The following is a 24,549-nucleotide window of genomic DNA, read 5'->3' on the forward strand; positions in this document are numbered from 1 at the left end:
CTGTGTGGTAGTGTCCCTGACACCCGCAAGGCCCACGGAGCATGGTGCATCCATTCCCCTCACCAGCGTCACTGGGCGCCTGTTAAATGTGTGTCCTGTTACTACGCACCTGAGCAGAAAGGTGTAAGGACAGCAGTGACATCTGTTGGGAATAGGTCTTTATTCAAACACAAAGAGATCAGTAATGTGAAAATGCCATGTGAGGTTCCCGAAACTGCCCTGTGTTTTCAGGTCTCATGCTGCTGCCCCGCTTGAATCTGGCACCAGTTCTGAGGTATCTCACTGCCGCATAGGTGCCTGCACCTGCACCAGGGAGGTCATCTTACCTGGGTGCTGGTGCAGGTGCTATCTGCAGGAAGGCAGCTTCACAGGCGGCAATAAATTACAGTGGGACAGTTTACAGCAGCCCCTCGAGGAGCCCTTAGGAAGAAGCTGAACAAGTTCTGTTCCCAGACCTCTCCTCCCTGTGCCCCAGACCCAAGCACCCCAAGGTTCAAGGAGTCCTGGGGGCTGTAGGGCTCTGGTCTTAGACACAGTTATCAGGGACACACTCAGCCTCTTCTTTGAGCTCGGGGCAGGGGGTCCCATCATTGGCAGGCTGCACTCGGACATAACGCGTTCTGGTCTTGGCTCCTAACTTCCCACAGGGGCCTGTGCATAGCCCCCAGGATGACCACAGGGAGACCTCACAGTCCAGTGGCGTCTCTGGACCTGCACCAAGCACAAGTGAGACCGTGAACACCAATGGAAGAGGTGCTTGGGGATGCCCTCTACAGGCTTGAAGAGACACACCTGCAGAGGAAGCTACAGGATGGAGGCATAGTACAGACTCCTACCAGTTGCCCATCTGGAGCCTACCGGCTGGGTGCCAAGTGCCATCACCCAAAGCTGGCATCTAGGGCTTTGGAAACAGACCCGGGAGAGGGGAGGACGCTTCTGCTGCAGACACTGCTCCGACCAGAGTCCAGACTTGCCCATCTACCCTAACGCTGACATTGGGCTGAGTAGGGCTTGTGGGGCCTTGTCCTTCATGAAGCTCATTTTCGGTGCTGTTGCTCTTATTGTCCTGTGTCACAGTTGTTTTTGTCAACTTAAAAATAATTAATTTGCACTCTAGGAGGCCAAGCAGGTGGGTTGCCTGAGCTCAGGAGTTTGAGACCAGCCTGAGCAAGAGTGAGGCCCAGTCTCTTAAAAAAAACAGCTGGGTGTTATGGCGGGTACCTATAGTCCCAGCTACTTCGGAGGCTGAGGCAAGAGAATCCGTTGAGCCCAAGAGTCTGAGGTTGTTGTGAGCTATGATGCTACAGCACTCAACCCCAGAGCAACTGAGTGAGACTTTGTCTCAAAAAAATAAATCAGTCTCAGTGGTTATGGCACCGGCCATGTGCACCAAGGCTGGTGGGTTCGAACCCAGCCCAGGCCAGCTAAACAACAATGACTACTACAACGACAACAACAAAAAATAGTCGAGCAATGTGGCAGGTGCCTTTAGTCCCAGCTACTTGGGAGGCTGAGGCAAGACAATTGCTTAAGCCCAAGAGTTTGAGGTTACTATGAGCTGTGACACCACAGCACTCTACCAAGGGCAACATAGTGAGACTCTGTTTCAAAAAAAAAATCATTAATTTGGGGTGATGGTTGAATCACTGGGTAAAATCTATTTTTTCAAAGCAAAGGGGAAATGCCTTGTATGTGCACCACATGCCAAACCAGCAGATGGGCAGTGTTTCTCCATGGCTTCAGGGCCAGGGTGGGCAGCCCCTAGGTGACCAGGAGCCCAACCTTGCTCAGCTGTGCATGTGAGGACAGCGTGATGTCCTCAGCCAGCATCAGGGCACTGGGTCCACTCAGCTCTCCTAGTACACCCTGCCAGTTCCTGTGACCAGCTCTGTGGCAGCTGAAGGATAAGAACCCCAGAAACAACTGACAGGTGCTTGGTGGATTTGGGAAGGAAAGCAGACTACAGGGAAGGGGCCACGGCGGCCAGCCTGCGGGGAACACCTGAGCCTGCATTGCCACATGGCAGCCACTCTCCATCTTTATGGCTGTGGTGAGGAGTTAACGACCAGCCACAGGGCCCCAGGGCTGCAGCAGAGGCTTCACACATGGACCTCTAGGCTCTACAGCAGCAGCAGTTCTCAATCTGTAGGTCACAACACACAGGAACTGTATTAAAAGGTCACAGCATTAGGAAGATAGAGAACCACTGCTCTACAGGTTCCTGAGTGGGGGAAGAGGGTAGGTATCCTGTAGGAAGCCAAGGTGGTGCTATCTGGCAGGAGCCTGCTGGGCAACCCCCAATCAGATTTTGGGCTGAGTGTAGCATTGGAGGCCCCCATGGGCCATGGCACAGGCTCCATCCCCACACTGAGGGTATGGTGGTACTGGGGGAAAGCCGCCAGGGCACAGGGAGGCAGGACACAGGGGTATGTGTGGCTGGGTGGCACCTCCCAGACATCTGGAGTGCTGGGTAGAGAAGGGACTTGGCTGGAACCTACACAGCTATGCCAGCCCCTCTGGGTGGACTTCTCACCATGCAGCTCCTCCCCTGCAGCACAACCAGCTCTATGTGCCTCCTGTCCCTACTCTATGTCCAGTTCTGGTCCCTCTGAGCTCAGGGCACACACAATCCCCTGCACCCTGCCCTGCAAGGCCCTTCATGCTTGATCACAGCTGACTTTATCCCTCTTCTGGCCCAAGGTGCTAGCCATGGTCTCTCTGCACCCTGGAGCTAGGAGCCCTGGGGTGGGGCAGATCCACACCTCCCTGGACCATCTGGTGGGTCCTCTTGCCAGACTGTGCCTTGTCTGTAGTGCGTGGCTAGCACTTAGTAGTATTTACCCATTGGATGAATAACTTCACAGGTGTCCACCTGGAATTGCACATCCACTTGGACAAAGGAGCAAAGACACATTGCCCGAGTTGGGCAAGGGCAGCACTGCCATCCAGGGCCATAGTGAGGTCAGCCCAGACTCTACAGGAGGAGGGACTCGGAGCCAGGCATGGCCTCTGGCCTGCAGTATACTTCCTGTCTGCCTTGCAGAACTCACTGCCTCCCAACTGACCTGACCCTGGCATTGGTGAGGCCTGCCTGAAAGGCCACTGAGGCAGAAGACAACTGGGCTTACTGCTGACAAAGCTCCTCAGCCTGCCAGGTTTGAGTTGACTCCAGCTCTTCGTTGGGAAGGAGACATTTTGGGGCCCATTGAGTCCTCCCTCTGCACATGGGAAGTTCATCCTGCCTCCAGTGTCCACAACCGGTAAGACTGGGAGACCAGTGGCCATTGCCTGCCATGGTAGTGTTGCTATAGAGTACTCCTGGTGCCCACATGGGCAGAACCTGAGCTGGATGTGGTGGGTGAGATTGGGCCTGGTACCTCTCAGGACAGACCTTGCCCTGTAGACATGGGTGTCTCCCTCTGTAGGGAAGGAACAGACAGAACCTAATTTAGTCAATATCATCTCTGTCCCTGTTTGCTGTGACATACAGGTCACTGGTGGGCACATTTCTGGTGGGACACAGCCTTTCAGATATTCCGGGCTTTTATCATGTCTGGACCGTAAAGTGGAAGGTGGCACTGGAATCTTTGGCTCAGTGTCCGAGTCACCCATGCTAAATCTGTTAAGTTAGCATCATCTGGCAGTGAATGAAGTAGCTCAGAGACTGTCCATGTGACCCCAAAGCTATGTCCCTTAGGGACTGTCTTGAAGACACTTGCATACTGCACAGTGCCTGGCACAGGGATCACTGTATATGTTTAGCCACCTGAGCCACCAGGGGGACACATACCCTGCACAACTCTGAGCTGTGGCTCCTGCCACAGGACACGACCAGAGGCACATCACATCTCCCTCCAAATCAGAGCACCAGGGAGGGCCCAGGAGGTGCACGGATGGGAGGCTCAGGGTCCTTTCCATGCCTCCTGGGCCTATCCCTCCCCATCACTGTGTCCCAGTGTCTCGGCTGGCCCCTGCAATATGGGGGTGGGTGGGAAGCTAGGCAGTTACCTGAGAGGCTGTCGACAATCTCGTTGTCCCTGCTGGCCAGGCCCAGGGTCGGGGGCACAAAGGCCCTTGAGCCCTGCCGGAGCCGTACCAGGGTAACCCTGGCGATGGGAGGCAAGGACTTCAGCCGTGGATAGTAGAAGGAATTTGCGGGGTGACTGGGCGAGGAGGATGTTATCTGGGGTGGAGGAAGAAGCACTTCGCACCCGGGTCTCAGAGGCACACCTTCCTACGTATGTGTCCCCCTAGGGCCAGTACCCATTGTCCAACAGAGCAGTGCTGGAACACAGCCCCCAACCTGGACTGAGGTGGGCTGGCCATGCCCCCTGCCTGGTGTATGGTGCCACAGGGTCACCTGAGATATGCAGGGTTGCATATGCTCCTCACTACAGCCCAGAGCTGGGCCTGGGAACTGGGCGTAAAGTCAAGACCCCCATGATGACTCCTCCCTGTAGTGGGAAGGGACTGCCCTGCTCGCTGCCCAACACCACAGGCAGAGCCAACTCTGGCAGGCAGAGATGCTTGACTCTGGTCCTCCTGGAATGACAAAGGGGGTTGTCGCTCACTCACCTCAGTCACTGTGTCCTGAGGGATGGTGGCAAAGTTGGGGGAGGAGAAGGTGAAACCGCTGTCTGTCCCAGCGTCATATGGGTGCAAGTCCAGGGCCACCTGCTCCTTCCAGCGGCCTCCCTCGCACAGGTCCAGACTGTCAATGCCCACAAACCAGTCGGGGCTGGGGATGATGCGCACCACGAAGGACACCTGGGTGCAGCCACCACTCAGCACCTGCTAGAGCCTCGCGCCCGGCCTGCCCGCCCTGCCGGCTGGCACTCACCAGCGAGTGCCTGGAGTGGACCTCCAGCTCCGTGGAGGTCTGCCCGGTGCCACTGGGAACAGCAGGGGCTGCAAACACCCCATGCACACTCTGGAGCTTCTCCCCGGCAGCCTCGATCTCCCTCATCAGAGTCCAGGCTTCCCCACGTTCTGCAAAATCCCGCAGCCCATTGCTGACGTACTGGTTCTTCCTCCACATACTATAGTCAGAGCTGTGTGCAGCCCCTGCAGAATGAGAGAGGCAATGGGGTCCCAGGCTCAAATCCGGTTGGCCGGCCTGAGTGGACACCACATCCCCCTTCCCTGAGTATCAGCTCTCTTGGCTGCAGGGTAGGAACCACTTTCATCCCTCCCAGATGTAGCCTGTGGATCCTGTGGCTGCCCAGACATCTGCTGATGTGACCAGTGTCCCAGCCAGGCCTCCCCCTGACCCAGCCATCCTGTGCCCAGCACATCCCTGGAGCCAAGAACATCGCCTGGCAGCACACAGTAGGAGCTTAGCTTAGTATTCCTACACCAATGTCTGTTAGATGAGAGAGTGCCCTCCAACTGTAGAGTAATGTGAAGCTGCTGTGGTGACAGTTGTCCCCATGCTATAGCCTCCTGGGTGGAATAGGGTCACTGCTGAATATCCCTCAACTAGGGACAGGGGAGGTGCTGCACTTACCCAACAGGGAAGACCACTGTGCTGGGGGCCGGAACAGCGGGTACTGCTTGGGGAAAGCTGTCTGGCTCCACTTGCCCGTAAAGGTGATGCTGTATTTGGCTAGGGCTCTAGCTGTGCAGACGGACTCTCCCCCAAAAGGCTGGCCAGAGGTGGAGCCCAGTGTGGCCAGGAGGAGAGCCCAGAGGGCCCTGCCCAGGGCGGTGGCTGGGCTGAGGTTTTCCATCACCTAGGAGCAAAGGGGGAGTATGGCCACTTGCTGGCATCATCTCCAGATGCTCCTAGGCATGCCAGCCCCCGGTATTGAGACCAGAGAGGGCTCACAGGGACACCCATGGGTGCCAGGAGCCCTGAGGGTGGTTGGGGGTGCCTGCCTGCATATCCACCCTGCTCTGTGAGCTCTCTCACTGAGTTTCCAACCCCCATCCCGGGAAGTGAAGGTACACAAGGCTAGATTTGATCAGGCTATGGGCCTGCAAGGACCAAAGGGTCACCACCAAGAGGTTACAGTACGGAGGATCCATGCATACCCCGGCAGAGCAGCTGAGCCAGCAGCCTTGCAGCTCGCTGGGCCAGTCTGGGCGCGGCTAGGGAGGCTCTGCTGTGTCCCTGCCGTTGCTGAAATCCTGGACCTCACGTAAACTTGGCCGAGTAGCAAAGCTGGGCAGCAGCCAGTAACTAGGATGGGTCTCCCTCTTGGGATTTTGCAGGTTTCTAGGCTGGGGCGAAAGTGCTAGGAGGCCCAGACCTTCTATGGGTCTGCATCCCAGGGAGGAAGGCGCTTGCTGTACTCACCGGCAAGAGCAGTGGGAGGGCAGGCAGTGGAGCTGAGGGCCGCCAGCTGGTCCCAGCGTCCCGACAAGAGGCTCCCGTTCCTCCTAGCCCTGTGGCCCCCCTGGCCTAAAGAGAGGGGCCCACAGGATATCGCAGGAAGGAGCAGGGTCAGGGCTGCAGAAGCCACACACTCTGTCCTCCAGCTCCTCCGACTGCCTCACAAAGCTTCTCTCAGGCTGGATCACCCCTCCCCTTGCCACCGCCGCTGCTGCTGCCGCACCCCTTTCTTTGTCCGCCGGTCCCTCCCCTGCACTCCTCCCTCGGCTTTCTCCCTCCCTTTCCCTCTCTCTCCCTCTCTTCTTTTCCCTCAAGCCCCTTCCTGGAGTCTCCAGGGTGCTACTACAGGGAGCTCTATATTCCTATATGGGGACAGCAGGGAGGGGGGACACAGGGCTCTTGTTTGGCTGAATTAAAGCCCAACTACCCCTTCCTAAGCAGGGAGCCACTTGGCCTGTGTTGGTGTGGGCAGGAGAGCCACCAACTTTCAGCTCAGGCATCCCTGGCTCTTGGGCACCTGAATTTCAACCTCTTCTTCCCTGTCATGGCCTAAAACTGTGAGAACTGGGAATAGCCCCAGGCACTGTAGACCCCTTCATGGACTCAGAGTCAGTGCTCAGGGGGCAGGGCCACCCTCCCAAGAACCTAGGCTGTCACACTGCCTGCCTCTGGGAAGTGCTAACGGATTCTGAAGCTGGTGGCTTAATGATAGGAGAGCCTATCTAGAGCCCTGGTCACAAGATTTGGAAACCAGGAGGGAGGAGAGTAGAGACAACTTGCTCAACAGTTCCACCTCTGCCTCTGCTCAGTGGAATTGCCTCGAGCTTCTAAGCTTACACAAAACTCCTCATTTACAGAGCGCTGTTAATGTTTCCATGTTCAGAGAGAGGGAAAATGGATAGAGTGAAAAAGGATAGAATGCAAATAAAAACGAACGACCTAACCTATATTTGAACTAAATGTAGTTGTAGCTCTGAATACGGTGTCAGGCCCCAGGGCCTCAGGCCAAAGACAAATTCCAACTGAGGACTCTGCACACCCTTAAAAGCCATTGAGGACCCCAGAGAACTTTTATTTGTATGGGTTATACCTATTAATACTTACTATGTCTAAATCATAACAGAAATGTCCAGAACACTTATTAATACCCTTAAGAGTAACAACGGCTATTACATGATAACATAAAAGCATAATGTTTTATGAAAACTCTATTTTTCAAAATAAAAAACCTACTGAGAAAAGTGGCATTGTTCTATACCTTTGTGCATAAGCTGGGCAGCGCACCTGCATCCCTGTTCATGTCTACATCCACATGGTGGGACATGTTCCATCAGTCGAAGTGTGTGAAGAGACTTTATAGGGATGTGTAGCTCCTTCTATAGCCTTTCCACCACTCCTCACAGAAGTGAGCATGGGCTCCTTGGAAACACAGCTGATTCTGAGTTAGAGAAAAGAAGTGGGAGACATACTTGGACACCATCGTGTGCTAGGAGCCAGACACACACGGTTCACCTGGTATAGTTTGGTTCTCAGCCCAGATGCAGCAGTGGCTACAGCCTTGGATCTCACCCCAGCTAACAGGAGGCCAAGGGGACCTGGAATCTCCACTCCCAGCCCCCACCCCTCACATGCCTCAGGAAGGCTCTGCAATTTGGGGGTCCAGCTGGGATGGGGATCGACAGGTCTGGGGCACCCCTAGCAGGGCTACAGCTGATATGCCTGTGGCAGTCACAGGAGGGTGCTGGGCTGGACCAGAAAGTGGCCAGGGAAGAACTTCTTTCCATGGTGGCAGTGTCCCCCTGAAAAGCATGCCTGAGAAGGGTCATGGACATAGGAAGGGTTCTTTGCTGTGCTCAGAGAGGGTAGGGAGAGGTGGGCTTAATTTCTGGAACCTACAGCCCCTGAGGTTGTGTTGCACTGAGGTCTTAGGTGGAGCCATCACTGCACTGAGGGGGGACCGTCCTCCAGGTCAGCCTACATGACTGTGTGCTTTCCACAATTCCCCAGGAAGCCCTTTGACCCTCAGACTCCCTTTGTAAACCTGGATGCCATGTGCCACTCCTGCCGAGGCACACATGGAGTACCACTCTGTAGGGTGCCCTCACACAGAAGGACTTCCGTGCACAAGGGCAGGAGCCTACAGCATCTGTACCCATTCACTCAACACGTGGACACCCTCTGCGTCTAGAGATGGGGCCACAGAAGTGACCCTAGTACACTGGAGACTGTGGTGGTCTGGAGGTGGAGAGGATACGCTGTGTAGACTGGAGTCTGTTACTCATTAAGTGTTTAGTTAGCCGGTTGATGCTACTATCCTCACTAAAGTTCACTCAGTGTCCTCTGAGGACAGGGCCTTCCTGGAGGTCACTCCTAGCCACTAGCCCCAAGGTGGTTGCCAGAGGAGTGTGGTGCAGGGCTGTGGCTGCAGCTGGCCAAGCAGTCCTGTCCACACCCAGTCCAGTCTCCCATGGCCTCACAGGCCTCCCCTGGTCACTGTAGCTCAGACAGTGTGAATAATTGACAGGCCCAGCACTCCCAGGGTGTTGGCAATTTTTAAACCGTGTCTGTTAACCAAAATGAGTTGCTAATGTTGGACTTTTGGATGAGTACAAAGTGTTGTAAAGTTCCTTCCCAACTGGGATGGGAGGTTGGAGTTTGTGTGGCTTAAATTGGATCTCAGCAGGCGGGAAAGGTTTCCATGGACCTGTCTGTGAGCTGCCCTGGGTGAAGAGTGTGTGGCAGGGTCAGCAGGCTCCTTGCCCCTAGACATATCTTATTCCACCCAAGAACCCAAGATACCCTCAGGGCACTGGGGTTCCTGCCTGGGTTGTGGCTGGGTCTTTGGGTCTGAGAAACAGCATCCCCCTCAGGGCTGACCTGTGCCTCCCATGGGCGGGACATGGGTCCGCCAGCCTGACAGGGGTATAGTTGGGACTCCCAGCCATGTCTTCCATGCCACCAAAATGTCAGGCATCAGTAACTGCCTCCCCAGGGGGATCCTGCCACAAATGCCAAAACTCAGGTGCAGGCACCCACACAGCCAGCCCCACATGGGGGCAATTCCCTGCTCTGTGCTCATCCACAGACATATGCGGTGGTCTCTGCACACACCTGCTCTCCCCAGGTGGTTTCAACTTTGTGGCCTGGTGTTCCCAAGAATGGGCCAGGCAGGTCCTGCCTCCCCTTCTCTTCACCTTACTGGGTGGCTGTGCTGGGACACCCCTAGTTTGCTTACACCCCAGGGCCTTGCTCTCACAGCTCCCTCATCCTAAGGAAATGTTACCCCTGGCTCCCCATTGTCCCAGGCTCTCTACCCCCAGGCCTCCAGCCAAAGGAGCACCTGCCAATTATGGCTTTGTTTTCAGTCAGGGCTCCTACAGAGAAATAAATCTGCTCTAACTAGTGTGAGCAGACGGAGATTTACACCGGGTGTTAAGTGGCTTATAGAATTGTGAGGAAGGTTAAAGAAAGATTGTTCAGACTTCCAAGGGCGACTGACTTCCAAAGCTTCTGGGCAAGACTGCCACCCACAGGGGCCAGCTGTGGCCTCCTCCTGGCCCATCCCTCCTGCTTAATGCCATTCTAGGTTCAAGTTTTTGCTACCACTCCTGGTGGGAAGAGCCTACCTAAATCAGGTCAGGTTTTCCAGGGTCTTGGACTCAGCTTTGCAGCCTCTGCAGTCGAGGGAGGCACCTGGAAGAGGGGTGGGAACAGATGGGGAGCCACAGTCTCCATGGTGCCCACTTGCATTCACTCCTACCCAATTTACAGAGCTAATGCTAAGCACACACCTCGCCTGGCTGCTCACCACCTGGAAGCATGACTGGACCCCATGCCTGGCTCATAGCATTCCCACCAGTATTACGGCAAATCCTCCAGTCCCATATCAGGGAGGCAGCCTGGCCACAGCTAGTGGGCCGTAGAGCTGGGGAAAGAGCCTACTGCTTCAGTATAAATCCCATTTTTCCTCCTCTATGCTACAGTCCACCTCTCTTAAATGTGGGCCTGTTTTCAGTAGCATTTCCATAGTGTCTTTATTCATCCAAATTATGGGGACCTCCACAAAAATGACAGAGTAAGGGGCAGTGCCTGTGGGTCAAAGGAGTAGGGTACCAGCCCCATATACCAGAGGTGGTGGGTTCAAACCCAGCCCTGGCCAAAAACTGCAAAAAAAAAAAAAAAAGAAAAAGAATGACAGAGTAAGGACCTTTGGGAGCTCTTCGTCAAAGCAATGAGACAACTGGCAAAATGTCAGAACCTCTTTTCTGATCTGCCATCTGTGGTGGAACCACCACCAAGATGCAGATTTTTATAAAAACCCTCATAGGAAAGACCAGCACTCTTGAGATTGAACCCTCAAATACAACAGAGAATGTACAGGACAAGATCCAGGATAAGGAATTCCTTCTGATCAGCACAGATTCATTTTTGCTGATAAGCAACTGGAAGATAGACATACTTTGACTACAGCATTCAAAAGGAGTCCATCTTTCATCTTGTGTAAAGATGGTAGTGGTGCTAAGAAGAGGAAGAAGAGGTCTTACACCACCCACAAGAACAACTATAAGAGAAAGAAGGGAAGCTGGGGGTCCTGAAGTACATTCAGGTGGAAGAGAACAGCAAAATTAGTTGACCTTGCTGAGAGTGTCCTTCAGATGAATGTGATGCTGGCGTGTTTATGGCCAGCCACTTTGATAGACACTTTTAAAAGTGGCAAATGTTGTCTAACTTACTGCTTCAGTCAACTAGAAGACAGGTAATTATAAATGCGTTAATAAAAGACATGTACTAAAAAAAAGTCAAAATAAACTTTTTCAGTACTCTTGAAATTCACCAAAGGCTTACAGCAATCTATGGAGATTTATTTTATCAAGAAAACAGGCTGAATCTTGATAACAACAGCAAACATTGTTGTGCTTTAAATTACCCTAGGCCCATCCTCCCCCTCAAGTAGCCTTGAAAACTAACAATCTTAAATGGTAAATCCAATAGATAGGCAGCCAGTGGGTCAAACAGAATAGGGAATGAGTTCTTTCAAAGACTAGTTTGTAGAAAGTCATCATCATTTGACCTAGCTGGTGGTTCCGGGAAGACCCCACTTGCAAAACTTAACTGTACTTGACTGACTCAGAGCTCACCAGTGTGAAAGGCCTTTCATTGGGGCCATTGTTGAAAACAATGACAGGTAATTGATGAACTTCGCAGTTACCCAAGATGGTAGCTAATAGGTGGGGTAAATAAAAGATTAACAAAAAACATTTTAAAGGCAAAGCTGGGAAATGGGAAGTTCATGGGAGATATGGAAAAACTCCAATATAGGCCTGGGAATCTAGAAAGCCACACATATTCCCAGGGCTGTGCACATGCTCAGGGGAGACCCAAGAAGGCCCTAAGAGCTCACCTCTGACTGACCATGAGCTTCTGTGAGGGCTGATGCAGAACTGTTGGTGCAGACACCCCAACACACACACAGCCCCAAGACAAAAGGTAGGAGACTTGCTAGTTCTGGAAATTTAAGGAAATCTCTGTTCAATTATTAAAATTAAGCTAACTAACTGAGGTGAGACTTAATGGCCACACATACCAAAGAATGTAAATTTTACAGAATTAACTCACAAAGAACAGTCTTTTCAACAGTCTAGAGAGAACTGGACATCTTCTTCATGGGGAAGAATGAAGCTTAATCCTTCTCACACCATCTGTGAAAACTAACAGCAGGTCAGAGAGCTAAGTGTAAGAATTACAAGTATAAACTTTTTTTTTTTTGAAGATAGAGTCTCATTCTGTGCCCCAAGGTTAGAGAGCCTGGTCTCAAGAGATCCTCTTGCCTCAGCCAGGACCTGGGACTACAAGCAGGACCACACCCAGCTAGTTTTTCTATTTTTAGTAGAGATGGGGTCTTGCTCTTTCTCAGGCTGGTCTCAACTCCTGAGCTCAAGGGATCCTCTCACCTGGGCCTCACAGAGTGCTGGGACTATAGCTGTGAGCCACCACACCTGGCCATAAACTTCTTTTTTTTTTTTTTTCAGTTTTTGGCTGGGCCTGGGTTTGAACCTGTCACCTCTGGCATATGGGGCCGGCGCCCTATTCCTTTTAGCTACAGGCACTCCCCCGGCCATAAACTTCTTAAAAGAAAACATAATGCAAAGCTTTACAACTTTGGATTTTGCAATGATTTCTTAGATATGACAAAGCACAGGCAAAAAACAAATGAAGTGGACTTTATGAAAATTTAAACCGTTGTGTTTCAAAAGACAATATCAGCATAGCAAATGTCAACTCACAAAATGGAAGAAAATATAGAGTGGCCATAAAAAATTCCTGTGTAGTTTAAAATAGTGTGCAATTTTAAATTGCACATGAACTTTATGGCCACCCTTTATTTGCAAATCATGTATCTGATAAGGGATTAATGTCTGGAATATGCAGAAAATTCCTAAAACTCAACAACAAAAAGACAAGAAACTCAGCCAGGCAGGGTGGCTTGTACTTCTAATCCCAGCATTCTAGGAGGTGAGTAGATTGATTGAGCTCAAGAGTTCAGGACCAGCCTGAGCCAGGGCAAGATCCTGTCTCTACTAAAAATACAAACAATAGCAGCAACTAAACTAGCCAGGTATTATGGCATACACCTGTAATCCCAGCTATTGGGGAGGCTGAGGCAGGAGGATCACTTGTACCCAAGAGTTTGAGGTTGCTGTGAGCTATGACGCTACAGCACTCTACCCAGGGCAACAGAGTGAGACTCTGTTTCAAATAAAATAAAATAAAATAAAATAAAAAAGACAGTGTGCCCCAAATTGGTCTAATGTAGTTCTAAGATCCAATATAGTTCTTATCAAAATTCCAAATGTTTTTCCTAGAAATGGACAGGCTGACAGGCTGAGTCTAAAATTTATATGAAATTGCAAGAGACCCCACATAGCAAAAACTACCTTATAAAAGAACTAAGTTGGAGGACTTACACACTTCCCAACTTCAAAAATTACTACAAAGGTAGGCGGCACCCGTAGCTCAGTGGGTAGGGCATCACTGAAGCTGGTGGGTTCGAGCCTGGCCTAAGCCAGCTAAAACAATAATTGACAACTGCAACAACAAAAAAAATAGCCAGGTATTGTGGCAGTCGCCTATAGCCCCAGCTACTTGGGAGGCTGAGGCAAGAGAATCGCTTAAGCCCAAGAGTTAGAGGTTGCTATGAGCTGTGAGACTGTCTCAAATAAAAAAAAAAAAACATTGCTACAAACCTATAGTAATTGGCTGGGTACCCATGACTCAGTGGTTAGGGTGCTGGCCACATGCTCCGGGGCTGGTGGATTCAAACCTGGCCCAGGCCTGCTAAAACAAAACAAAATAGCTGGGTGTTGTGGTGGGCGCCTGTAGTCCCAACTACTAGAGAGGCTGAGGCAAGAGAATCGTTTGAACCCAAGAGTTTGAAGTTACTGTGACCTGTGATGCCATAGCACTCTACCGAGGGTGACATAATGAGACTCTGTCCCTATAAGAAAAATTTTAAAAATAAAAAAAAGCAATAGTGATGAAGACTGTGTGACTTAGGGGCAGGCTCATAGACCACCGGGATAGAACTGAGGATCCAAAGACAGACTCTCACAGTTATGGTCAAATCGTTTCAACAAAGGTGCCAAGATCATTTGCTGGAGGAAAAACAGCTTTTTAAACAACTGGGGATCCCATTTGTAAAAGGATAATTTGGATTCCTACCTCACACCATATATACAAACTAACTCAAAATTAATCCAGAAGTTAAAAGTAAAAACTATGGGTTTTGGTCCAAAGGGGTAGACAGACATGGCTGAGGGGTTGGCCTCCTGGCTGTTCTTTTTCTGAGACAGGGTCTTGCTCTGTCATCTGTAGCGGTGTCATCACAGCTCACTGTAACTACAACTCAAGTGATCCTCCTGCCTTGGTCTTCGAAAGTGCTAGGCCCAGAGGTGTTTTCTACCTGACACCCAGGCCCAGAGGGAGAGCACACTCCTCTCATATACTCTCTGGAACCCCATCAGGCATTGGAACCCAACACTGAAATCCATACGGAAGGCCTAGGGTCAGGAGAGGGCTCTGCAAGGAGAGAGGTCCCCTTGGGCTGTATTTGCACTGCACAGCCCAGAGAAGATGCTGAAGCCCCATGCACAGGCTTCCTAACAATTCTGGGCAGAGGTTTGAACCCAGGTGGACAGAGGGTAGAGGAGGCCCCCACAAGTCACCAAGGTTTGCAGCAATTCCTACATTTTGCATCCTGGTGTATAAACCATCCCTCCAGCTGGGTGTGCACCCAGCCTCCAGCAACCCCCCAAGCTGGGGCCCATTTTTAGGACTTTCATGGGGCAGAGTGGGGGTAGCTGAGAGAGGCCTAGAGAGGTCTGAGCCAGAGTCAGAGGTGAAGGATTGGAGCCTGTGGCTCAAGTGGCTAAAGTGCCAGCCATATACACCTAAGGTGGTAGGTTCGAATCCAGCCCAGGCCCGCCAAAACAACAATGACAGCTGCAACCAAAAAATAGCCAGGCGTTGTGGTGGGCGCCTGTGGTCTCAGCTACTTAGGAGGCTAAGGCAGGAGACTCGCTTGAGCCTAGGAGTTGGAAGTCGCTGTAAGCTGTGATGTCACAGCACTCTACCAAGGGGGATAACTTGAGGCTCTGTCTTAAAAAAAAATACGAGTCAGAGGTGAGGATTCAGACCAGACCCCTCTGCAGCTTGCTTGTGCATGACCCTATGTAGGCCATGCCCTCTCAGGCCTCAGTTTCTCCCACTGTGGAGTATGGGGTGGGGCTCACCAGATGGCCTTCGGCCCCTCCAGCCCAGACATGCTTTAGTGCAGAGATAATCCCTCTTCTCATGACCCTACAGGCCAGCCAGGCAGTTCTGCTGAGTGAAGGACCTGTCCAAGCTCTGAGTCAGCCCTTAGGGCCTGGCTTTGGCAGCCCCTTGCTGGCTGGCTGGGTTGGTGATGGATCCTGGGAAGGGGAGTTGCAATTTGGGGGTTATGCTTTAACTGTCAGGTTTTCTGCTCTTGTTCTACAAAATGCTGTTGGAGTCCTTAGCTGAAGGGCCTGGGTAGTGGCTGGTAGCTGTCCATTAGGGTGAGGGGCTGAGGAGCCTCTGCCCAAGGTGGCCACAGGGGCCTGCAAAGGGACAAAGTTGGAGGTGCCTCCAGGGTGGAGAGGATCTACTTTGGGACAATCCTCCTTCTTCCCTAATCTCTTTAAGGGACAGACTTGCAGCCTGGATCCTGGGGAGGTGGAGGAGCCTCTGCTCCCCACCAGCCTCCCCAACACAGCACTGCCCTCCTGGCTGCAGCACAGACTCTGGACCCCAGACTGACTGCCAGCAGCCAGGTGCCTCTGGGCAGGGCCAACTCAGCCGGGCCCGTACTGTACAGAGGTGCAGAGGCCCACAGGCTGGCACGGGAGGCTCCAGGGCACACGCAAGTGTGACATACCCCACACCCGACATGCATGTGCATGGTGCCATGTACACGCCACACACAGGTGTGCACATGCCTTGTGAGGTGCCTGCAGGTATGCACACGAGCTGAACACTCACAACCTGTGTCCCAGGTGGACCTGCAGCTGCTCCTGAAGGTAAGTCAGCTGATGGCACCCAGGCTCTGCAGAGGCTCTGACCTGGGCTCTCACCCAGGCTCTGACCTGCCTTTCTGTCCAGCAGCTCAGTGGGCACTAGAGGGTATGGCAGCCCCTGCCCCTCGCCCCACATCCTAGTCACCCCTGCCCCTCCCCCCACATCCTAGTCACCCCATCCCTCTCCCATCTCAGGGTACCTGCCCAACAGGGCATTGCCTGGCCTTCTAAGAGTCCCCATCTCAGGTGGGGATAGGGGCAGAAGTAGACAAGGGAGGGGCTAGCATGTTCCTGCCAAGCTGCGTCCCCAGAATCTTCCAGCAGCAGTGTGGACCCTTAATGGCGGCCTGTCCCACCCTGGCCTTGAGACAAGTACAAAGACAGTGTCATTGGCCATTGCCATCCCCCACTCTCCCTATGGGTGGAGACCAGACAGCTCCCAGCTGGAGCCACTGTCCTGTAACTTCATGTGTCTTGTGGCCATGAGCATCAGGCTGGACTTGCTGGCCTTTCCCAAAAAGGCACAGGGACCACTCAGGTCTTCAAAGCAGTGTCCAAGTCTGCCCCAGGCCTGTCTTAGGGAAGTGGTGCAGCCTCCTGGGTAGCACTGCACCCTATCCACTGGGGCTCCCCTCCTCTGCATAGCTCCCTGCCCCCCTGCCTTCCCCACAGCCAGCCAAGCAGGGCCAGAGCACTGGCGGTGGCGGGGGGGTGGGGCAAGGTTGTCAGGGGGAGATCTCCTCCCTCCTCTGGGGACCTACTTCCCATCCGGGAAAATATGGGCAGGCCTAGCCCAGCCTCCTGGGCCACTTTCCACGGGTGACTGGGAATGTAGGTCAGCCCTTGCTCGCCCGGCAGCCAGAGCTGCGGAGGGAAACATCCAGCCCAGGGGTGTGGGCGCCCTGGACACAGCCCAGCCCTCCCGCCTGTGACCCGGTTCCCGCTGCGATCCTGGGTCAAGGCCAGACAGCATTTGGTCATGGCAAAAAGGCATCTTCTTTTACTGCTGGCCCCTGGCGGACCCTGCCCCTCAGACAGGGAAGCCTGCGGCCACTTGCCAGCCCCTGGAACCCACCCTGAACCCCCAGCCTGCCCCCCAACCCACCCTGATGCCCCAGCCATAGGCACCCCAGCCCCCAGCCTGCTCCTTTGCCTCCTGACACTGCCCCTCCCTTGCCATGGTGGCAGTCCAACCTGCCCTCCCAGGAGGACTGACTGTCTGGGCCTCAGCCCTGGAATTATGGCCCCTGAGGGGGCACCCCGCACCATGCAGCCCAGGGAGAGCATGAGAGTAGCAGTCCCCTTACCTCCAATACTTGAGTGGGACTCAGGACCCAAGCAACAGAGGAGGCTGGCCAGAAGCCTCAATGGGACAGGACCCCCAGATAGGACCCCAAATGCTGCATTTTGACCAAGTCTACTGCCAGAGTACTTAGAAAGATATTATCTCAGAAATCATTTTAGACTTTAAGAAAAGTTGCAGAATATTAACAGCCACTATTCCCTGATTCACTTCCCCAGTCTCAGTTCCCAGTTGTCCCAAATTAAGTTTATCTTGTTCTTTCTCGCGCCTCATCTCTAGCTGTTTATAATAAAAAATCACTTAGAGCCTCTAAGAATTTAATAGTAGAGTCCTGTGTAGTCCCCTCAATGTCCCCTTAGGTTTCCCCTGTGTTAACACTTATCCCTAAGGCAGGGTTAAAACCAGGCTCTTAACCAGACATCCTCAAACTATGGCCCACGGGCCACATGTGGCCTGCCTAGGACATTTATCTGGCCCACTGGATGTTTTTGCCAGTGCTGCCTGTCCTGCTTAGCAACTGACTCATCCCGGGGCCCACAGTCCAACCCTCCAACGGTCTGAGGGACAGTGAACTGGCCCCCTGTTTAAAAAGTTTGAGGACCCCTGCTTACACTGGTGCCACATTACTAAGGAAGCTCAGGCCTCATTCCAGTATCAGCAGTTCTCCCATAATGGCCTCTTCTGGGGCTCGTCACCCCACTCCAGTCCAGGACAGTCCTCGAGCTTTGTCAGCCTGTTGTGACCTTGAGGGTTGGGCGTGGCAAGGCTTTACTGAGGCTGGAGTTTGCTGTTTCCTCGCAGTTGGAATGAGGAGGGACACTGGTTCTTCTCAGGTATCACATCAGAGGCTACCATGTGGCTGTGTCTGCTCCCAACAGGCCTGGGAGATGGGGGTATAAACACCCTGTCCCACCCCCATTGCAGGAGCAGTTCCCTCTGTAGGGGAAGGGTGGGCCTGGGGCAGCCCTGGGCCACAGCACTTCATCACCCTTCAACTCAGGGCTGGGCTGGGGTTGTTAGGAAGGCCTAACCTTCTCTAACTTCCCTTCCTGGGCTCACTCAGAGGGGCCTTACATTCCTGTCAGAGGGACCAGGAGCAATGCTGGCTCCTTAGCTTCTTCAGTCACAGCTGGGTGACTCAGGGGCCCTCCATCCAACAGCACAGGCATCTGCATGTCTCTAGAGCTGCCACTCTGTGGAGACTCTCAAGCTCTCACATCATTCAGCTGTGAAAGTCACTGGAGGCCCCCAGCTGACATATCCAAGGCCCCTGAGCCCAAGAGTGCACAGAGGGCTGAGTGAGCAACACCCAGGGGGGCTGAACAGAACGGCCTGTGGTCTGTAGAACTCTGTCCTGGGGTGTGGCCAGGGCAAAGGAGAAGGCTATGTGCTTGCTGGCAGGAAGAGCATGCGACTTTCAGGAAGCTTGGAGTTCTCGGCTGGGGAGGGGCAGGAGGCAGGGGACAGTAAAGAGTCATCCATGGATCGTCGGGGGAAGACTCCATCCCAGCAGCCCCAGCCAACCTAGAAATGCCACCACTGAGCACAAAAGCAGACACGAGGGCATATGTAGTCCATGTACTCTGTCCAGAGAAAACCATCAGCTGACCACAACCAAAACAGCAGCAATGAGGCAGGCACCAAGATGAGCTGAGTGGAGCCTAGTAACCAGCACAATAGACAGGGCAGACGGTTGCAGGGCATAGCTTGGATGTAAGTCATAACCCTCCACACTCCAAACATAGGGGCTAAACATGTAAGGCCAACACAAGGGACCCGAGGAGCACACAGCCACAGGGGCTGTGCCTCTTCACAGGTGATGTGGTAGCAGCAAAGAAATGCAGACCAATCATTTGGATATCGATCTTCACATTCCTCACAGAGAAAATACTATACTTCTTATAAATAAGCCTGTGCCTATTACATACTGACTGGAAAGAAAACCTTTATGAACTAAAAAGTAGATTAATTTAAATGATTTTATTATAAAGCAACAAAATATAAAATAAATAACAAAAAGTGCCACCCCTTTCCCTCAAAACTTACGCACTCAAAAACCAAGGAATGCATTCCTGGGGACCTTCAGATAAGCAGGGAATCCAGCCTGCACGTGGCTCTTGGAAAGCCGTGAGAACACAGATGTCCAACCAGCACTGGACTCAGCTGCCACAGAGCTCAGAGCCTCCAGCACATCTGTTATTTTCATGGGGAAGAATAAAGATGAGGGTTTGTACCCATCTTCAGAAAGTAGAATGAAAGCAAGAAAATACAGTTTAAGAAGTAGAGAATTATGAAGATAAAGCTAGAAAATAATGAAGGAGAAAACAAATAGATAAAATTGATTGTTTCTTCTAAAATAAAATAGAAAGGAGGATCTCTCCTTAGAATTTGTGTACATTCAAACTTAGAAACCTACAAATGATTAGAAATAAGAAAGGAGACCCGAGTAAGGAAAGAACTCGAAGACGGTACCATACCACAACTCACTGATCTGGGCAGCTGTTTGGATCCTGAAGCAAACCAGCAATTTCTCAGTGGACATAAAATGCCAAAATAACTTCATGTGAGGGGAAACAAGAGTAAATGGTTAAAGAAATTGGAAAGGTAATTGAAATTGAACAAATGAAGGAAAGCACCATGAACAGATGTTCACACTGAGTATGATCTAATTTTAAGCTGGGAAAAGTTATTCCAGTGTGATTTTAACCTTTCCAAGACATAAAAATATGGAACACTCTGTAATTCATCTCATGAAGCCGATATAATTTAATACAAAAACCTGATGTAGAGCAAAAACTATAAACAAATACCACTTTTGCATGAAAATGAAAAGCCAACCCTAAATAATTTAGACAGTAGCAAATAGAACCCCATAAAATACCTCAGAATTATATATTATGAGCAAGAAGATGGGCAGTCTTGATGACTAAGTCATTTAACTACAGCATAAAAAATTCAGAGAATGCAACCAACACAGAAATGTGACCATATCCAGCAATCATTATTAATAACAACACTAATTAAAATAGAAAAAAAAAATGACTCAGCGCCTGTGGCTCAAGTGGCTAAGGCGCCAGCCACATACACCTAAGGTGGCGGGTTCTATTCCAGCCCAGGCCCACCAAACAACGACAGCTGCAACCAAAAAATAGTCAGGCGTTGTGGTGAGCACCTGTGGTCCCAGCTACTTGGGAGGCGGAGGCAGGAGACTCGCTTGAGCCCAGGAGTTGGAGTTTGCTGTGAGTTGTGATGCCACAGCACTCTACCCAGGGGAACAACTTGAGGCACTGTCTCAAAAAAAAAAAAAAAAAGAAAGAAAAAGAAAAAAAACACTAAAGACTCTATATACAGCCGTGACCAAGATCATTCTACATGGAAAATACAAATAAATACAGGAACGCCTGAGGATGCCATTGTCATTATTAGTCCACATTTTCATGGAAGTCCCAGCAAGTGCAATAAGATAAGAAATCAAGGGGCCAGGCGTGGTGACTCATGCCTGTAAATCCAGCACTCTGGGAAGCTGAGGTGGGTGGATTGCCTGAGCTCTTGAGTTCCAGACTAGCCTGAGCAAGAGCGGGACCCCATCTCTAAAAATAGCCAGGTGTTGTGGAAGACACCTATAGTCGCAGCTACTTGGGAGGTTGAGGCAAGAGAATCGCTTGAAGTTGCTGTGAGCTGTGATGCCACAGCATTCTACCAGGGGTACGACAAAGTGAGACTCTGCCTCAAAAAATCAATAAGAAAATTCAACACAATATATAAACATATACAAAAATTAGTAACTTCCCACTCCTCTAGCAATAAGCACTGGAAATACAGACAGTACAGATGTATCACTCCCCACAGAGACTGTGTGTGGGGTGCAGAATGAGATGCTGTAATGTACAGCTCCCATCAGTGCCTGGAGGGACACAGGAGCTTGCTGCTCTCCCATGTGGGGGCCAGACAGCTGGGTGTGGGCTCTTGTCCCTGCAGGCTTTGGGGCCAGGTTGCTTCCACCTCACTTCCCCTCTACCTTTCAAGGGCATCCTTCCCGGCAGCCAGCTGCAGAAATGCCACATTCAGCCCTCAGAGGGGCAAACGCTGGAGAAGCAGGTGCCATGTTTTCTCAGGCCACTTGCCTTCTGGCACTTGGTCAGGGCCTTCCCTGGCTGGGACACCATCTTGCCTCGTATGCGAGGAGGGCACCGTGGCCTAGGAAAAGGGACCAAGCCTGGGAAGCACCCATCTTCCAACAACAGCAAGAAAGATGGGATTAGACTAGAGAGGAGCTGTGAACTGGTCATATCAGAGCTGGGCAGAGACTCCAAGTTCTTGGGAGTACCGAGCCCTGCAGGTGCTTGTTACCCTGCCAATGTTCACTTTAGGTAGAATCCCAGCCTTCAGATTTGATGAAATAACCTTAAAGTTACCTTGGAAAAATAAGTGCATAGCATGTGAAAAGCAAGGAGGAGGGTCAGCCTGAGCCCTGGTTCCAATCCCAGTGACTCAGCTGCCCTGTGCCTCAGTGTCCACTTCTGGCAAGGGAGGTGTTGGGTGGGAGTTACCTGGACTCTGCACTGGCTTCAATTGTCATCTTTTTTCCTGGACACTGGAGGTCATGCTGGGCTTGCTGTGGGTACTCCTTTGCTCTGGGGCCTCCCCTAAGCCTGGCACCTCTTCTGAAGTCCAAAGTCCAGTGTCACCTGGATCAGACAGGCTGAGACAGGGCAGCCTCCACTCCCAGGTGAAGCCCCCTCCAGCCACACACTTCTGGGATGCAATGATGCACAGGCTGGGCTGGCAATCCCGTTCAGAAAGGGAGGACAGGGCCAGAAAGGAAGGGGCAACTGGCCGCATCCTAGGGCTGAAGGATCATCTTCTCTGACCCCAAGTCATACCTCTGGCACTGGGTGGGAGAGGCCCCTGTCCCACACTCTGCTGGGCACAGCTCACCAGCAGCTCTTGCAGGAGGTCTTGCCTGCAGACTGGGGACTTCAGGGGGTGGGAGGATGGGGGGTACTGAGGTTGTACAGTTCTGGGGCCATTGGTGGCATCCTTTGGGACCTGGGTAGAGGTCACATGGCCCTGAACTTGTGCATTCTGAGTTTGCAGAGTTAGCACCTTGTGGATACCACCACAGCTTATGCTCCTGGCCTCTGGAGCCATAGGTCAAGCAGCACCTGGGCCTGCCTGACCTCCGGGAAAGGGGGTGGCCAAATGGTGCTGGGAGCCCTGAGGTCCCAAGGGGGCCCCAAGAGCCATCCCCTGAGCTGAGGCAACTGCCAAGCACTTTGCCCTCCTGTTTTCTGGGAGGCAAGGAGGGCACCATAGCAAGATTGACAGTGCCTTCATGTGGGACACCTGCTCACAGCTGCAGGTGTCCGCTGCTTACACTAATGTGAAGTTCCCAGTCCTCAACCAAGACTCTCCCCGTCCCCCACCCCTGACCCGGTGGGTCTGACTTCTGTGACTCACATGTTTTCAAGGCTCCTGTGCTTGGAGATATGAGTCAGAACTTTATTCCTCTTTATGGATGAATAAAATTCCATTGTACAGTGGACCACCATTTGTCTATTTGTTTATACTTTCTGGATGTGTGGTTTTGATTCTCTTGAGCATTACCTGGCGTGAGACTTCTGGCTGTGGCAACTCTGTCCCCTCTGGTGAAGACCCGCTGCTCTGCCCTGAGGCTGGGCAGTTCCCACCAGCAGTGTCCACCTGTTTTTGACCCGACCCGTCCTGGTGATGTGAAGTGCTATCTCACATTGGCTCCAATTCCCATTTCTCTGATGGCTGATGACATCCAGCACCCCACCAGCATTGACCTGTTCTGTAAATTCTTTGAAACAATGTCTATTTAAATCCTTTGCCCATTTTTAAACTTGGTTATTCATCTTTTCATTGTTGACCTGTGAAAGCTTTTTGGTTTTGACTGTCTTGCTTACAGATGACATGTGTCACTTCTGCTCACTGTCATTGACTGGAATATCCACAGGAACTAACACACCACGAGTGGGGGCCTGTTGTGTTGATGGATGGTGCCTGCCTCTGCCACAGCGTCTATAGGACACAGACCTCAGGGTGAGTGGCCTGGAACATTTACTTACTCTCTGTCTACACCCCGGCACCACACAGGATGATTAGTGGTGGCCTCTTAGGGTACGTCTCGATCTGGTAGAAATAGTTTGCCTTACCGCTCTTTTATTCCAGAATTTCCCTAGTTATGGGCAGTCCACTGGCTCTGCCATGTCATCTGGCCGGCTGGGGTGGGCAGGTACTGTGGAATGCAGTCTTCCTCCTGAGAGTTGAGCCCCATCCCTTTTCAGGATTTCAGTGGGCGGGGGGGTCTGCTCTAGGCTGGCTGTGTTCTGGATGGGTTCTCTTCCGTGGCTCTTCTGATTGGAAATGTTTAAATTTCAAAGATGTCCATTTCTGGGTGTTACTTTTGTGCACAGCCACCCTCCCACATCACCTGTGTCTTCTAAGAGTTTCCTGAGGCTCAAAGCAGTGGCAGCAAGTGTGCTCATGGGGCTCCTGGCTAGCTGAAGCTCTGGCCACAGGGCCTAGGATAGGGCCAGCATTCCCAGAGCTACCTGGGCTGGGCTCCAGGCACAGCCTGGGGACACATGGACCCCAACTGGCTGTGCTGGAGACAGCAGCACCCCTAACCAAGGTCCTAAGGAAGGGGCCATGCTCTGGGACCCTGGACCCCGGAAGTCATGCTGGGCTTGCTGTGGGGATTCCTCTGCTCTGGGTCCTCCTCTGAGCAGCTCCGCCTGGGTCCAATGCCTGTATCCTGGGTCCTGTCTTTATTGGAACTTTGTGCTCTCTGCAAAGCTGGGGTCTTGTTTAGAGGGTGTGGCATCCACCACATGGGGTTCTGCAGTGTGTGGTAGCATTCAGGGTCTCAGGGAGCCCCGCCCCCCAGCACCCAATGTCCCCAGAGGCTTGGTCAGAGCCAGTTTGTCTTCAACCCCAGTGGTGCCAGTGGGGGGACATGTGGTGTCGATCAGGGAGGCATTGGTGCCAGCAAGCACCCAGCCCTCCTGGCACATCCATCCTTGCTCACCAGGATGCCCCACCTGGGTGAGGGAGGCTTATAAATGGGGTCCCCAAGAGGATCAGGGCCTTGAGGCAGGGTGTGATGTTCCACCCTGACCGCCAGTCCCCAGCTTGTCTGCATCCCACAGACTGTGTCCCCCTCTGGCCCCTGCCCTGGCCATGTGGGGGAGGGAACCCATGCCCAGCCTGTGGCCCCCACTCAGGCATCAGCTACTCCCACCATGTTCCTCCCCCAGCGCAGGACTGCATCAGGGTGGCCCTGCCCCATAGGC

At 52.3% G+C, this 24,549-nt stretch overlaps 1 protein-coding gene across 1 annotated transcript; it reads right to left on the reverse strand.

Annotated features, from left to right (window-relative positions):
- Positions 1 to 526: 526 nt before the first annotated feature.
- Positions 527 to 5,729, reverse strand: SPON2 (spondin 2). The gene is made up of 5 exons (XM_003801114.1): positions 5,507 to 5,729; positions 4,841 to 5,064; positions 4,576 to 4,767; positions 4,009 to 4,183; positions 527 to 711 (listed from the first exon to the last, which is right to left on the reverse strand). The coding sequence occupies exons 1-5, from the start codon at positions 5,727 to 5,729 to the stop codon at positions 527 to 529; spliced, it is 999 nt and encodes a 332-aa protein (XP_003801162.1).
- Positions 5,730 to 24,549: the final 18,820 nt, after the last annotated feature.

The sequence above is a fragment of the Otolemur garnettii genome, unplaced genomic scaffold (assembly GCF_000181295.1).
Source record: "Otolemur garnettii isolate 467f Iridium unplaced genomic scaffold, OtoGar3 scaffold00198, whole genome shotgun sequence".
Classification (NCBI taxonomy): Eukaryota; Metazoa; Chordata; class Mammalia; order Primates; family Galagidae; genus Otolemur; species Otolemur garnettii.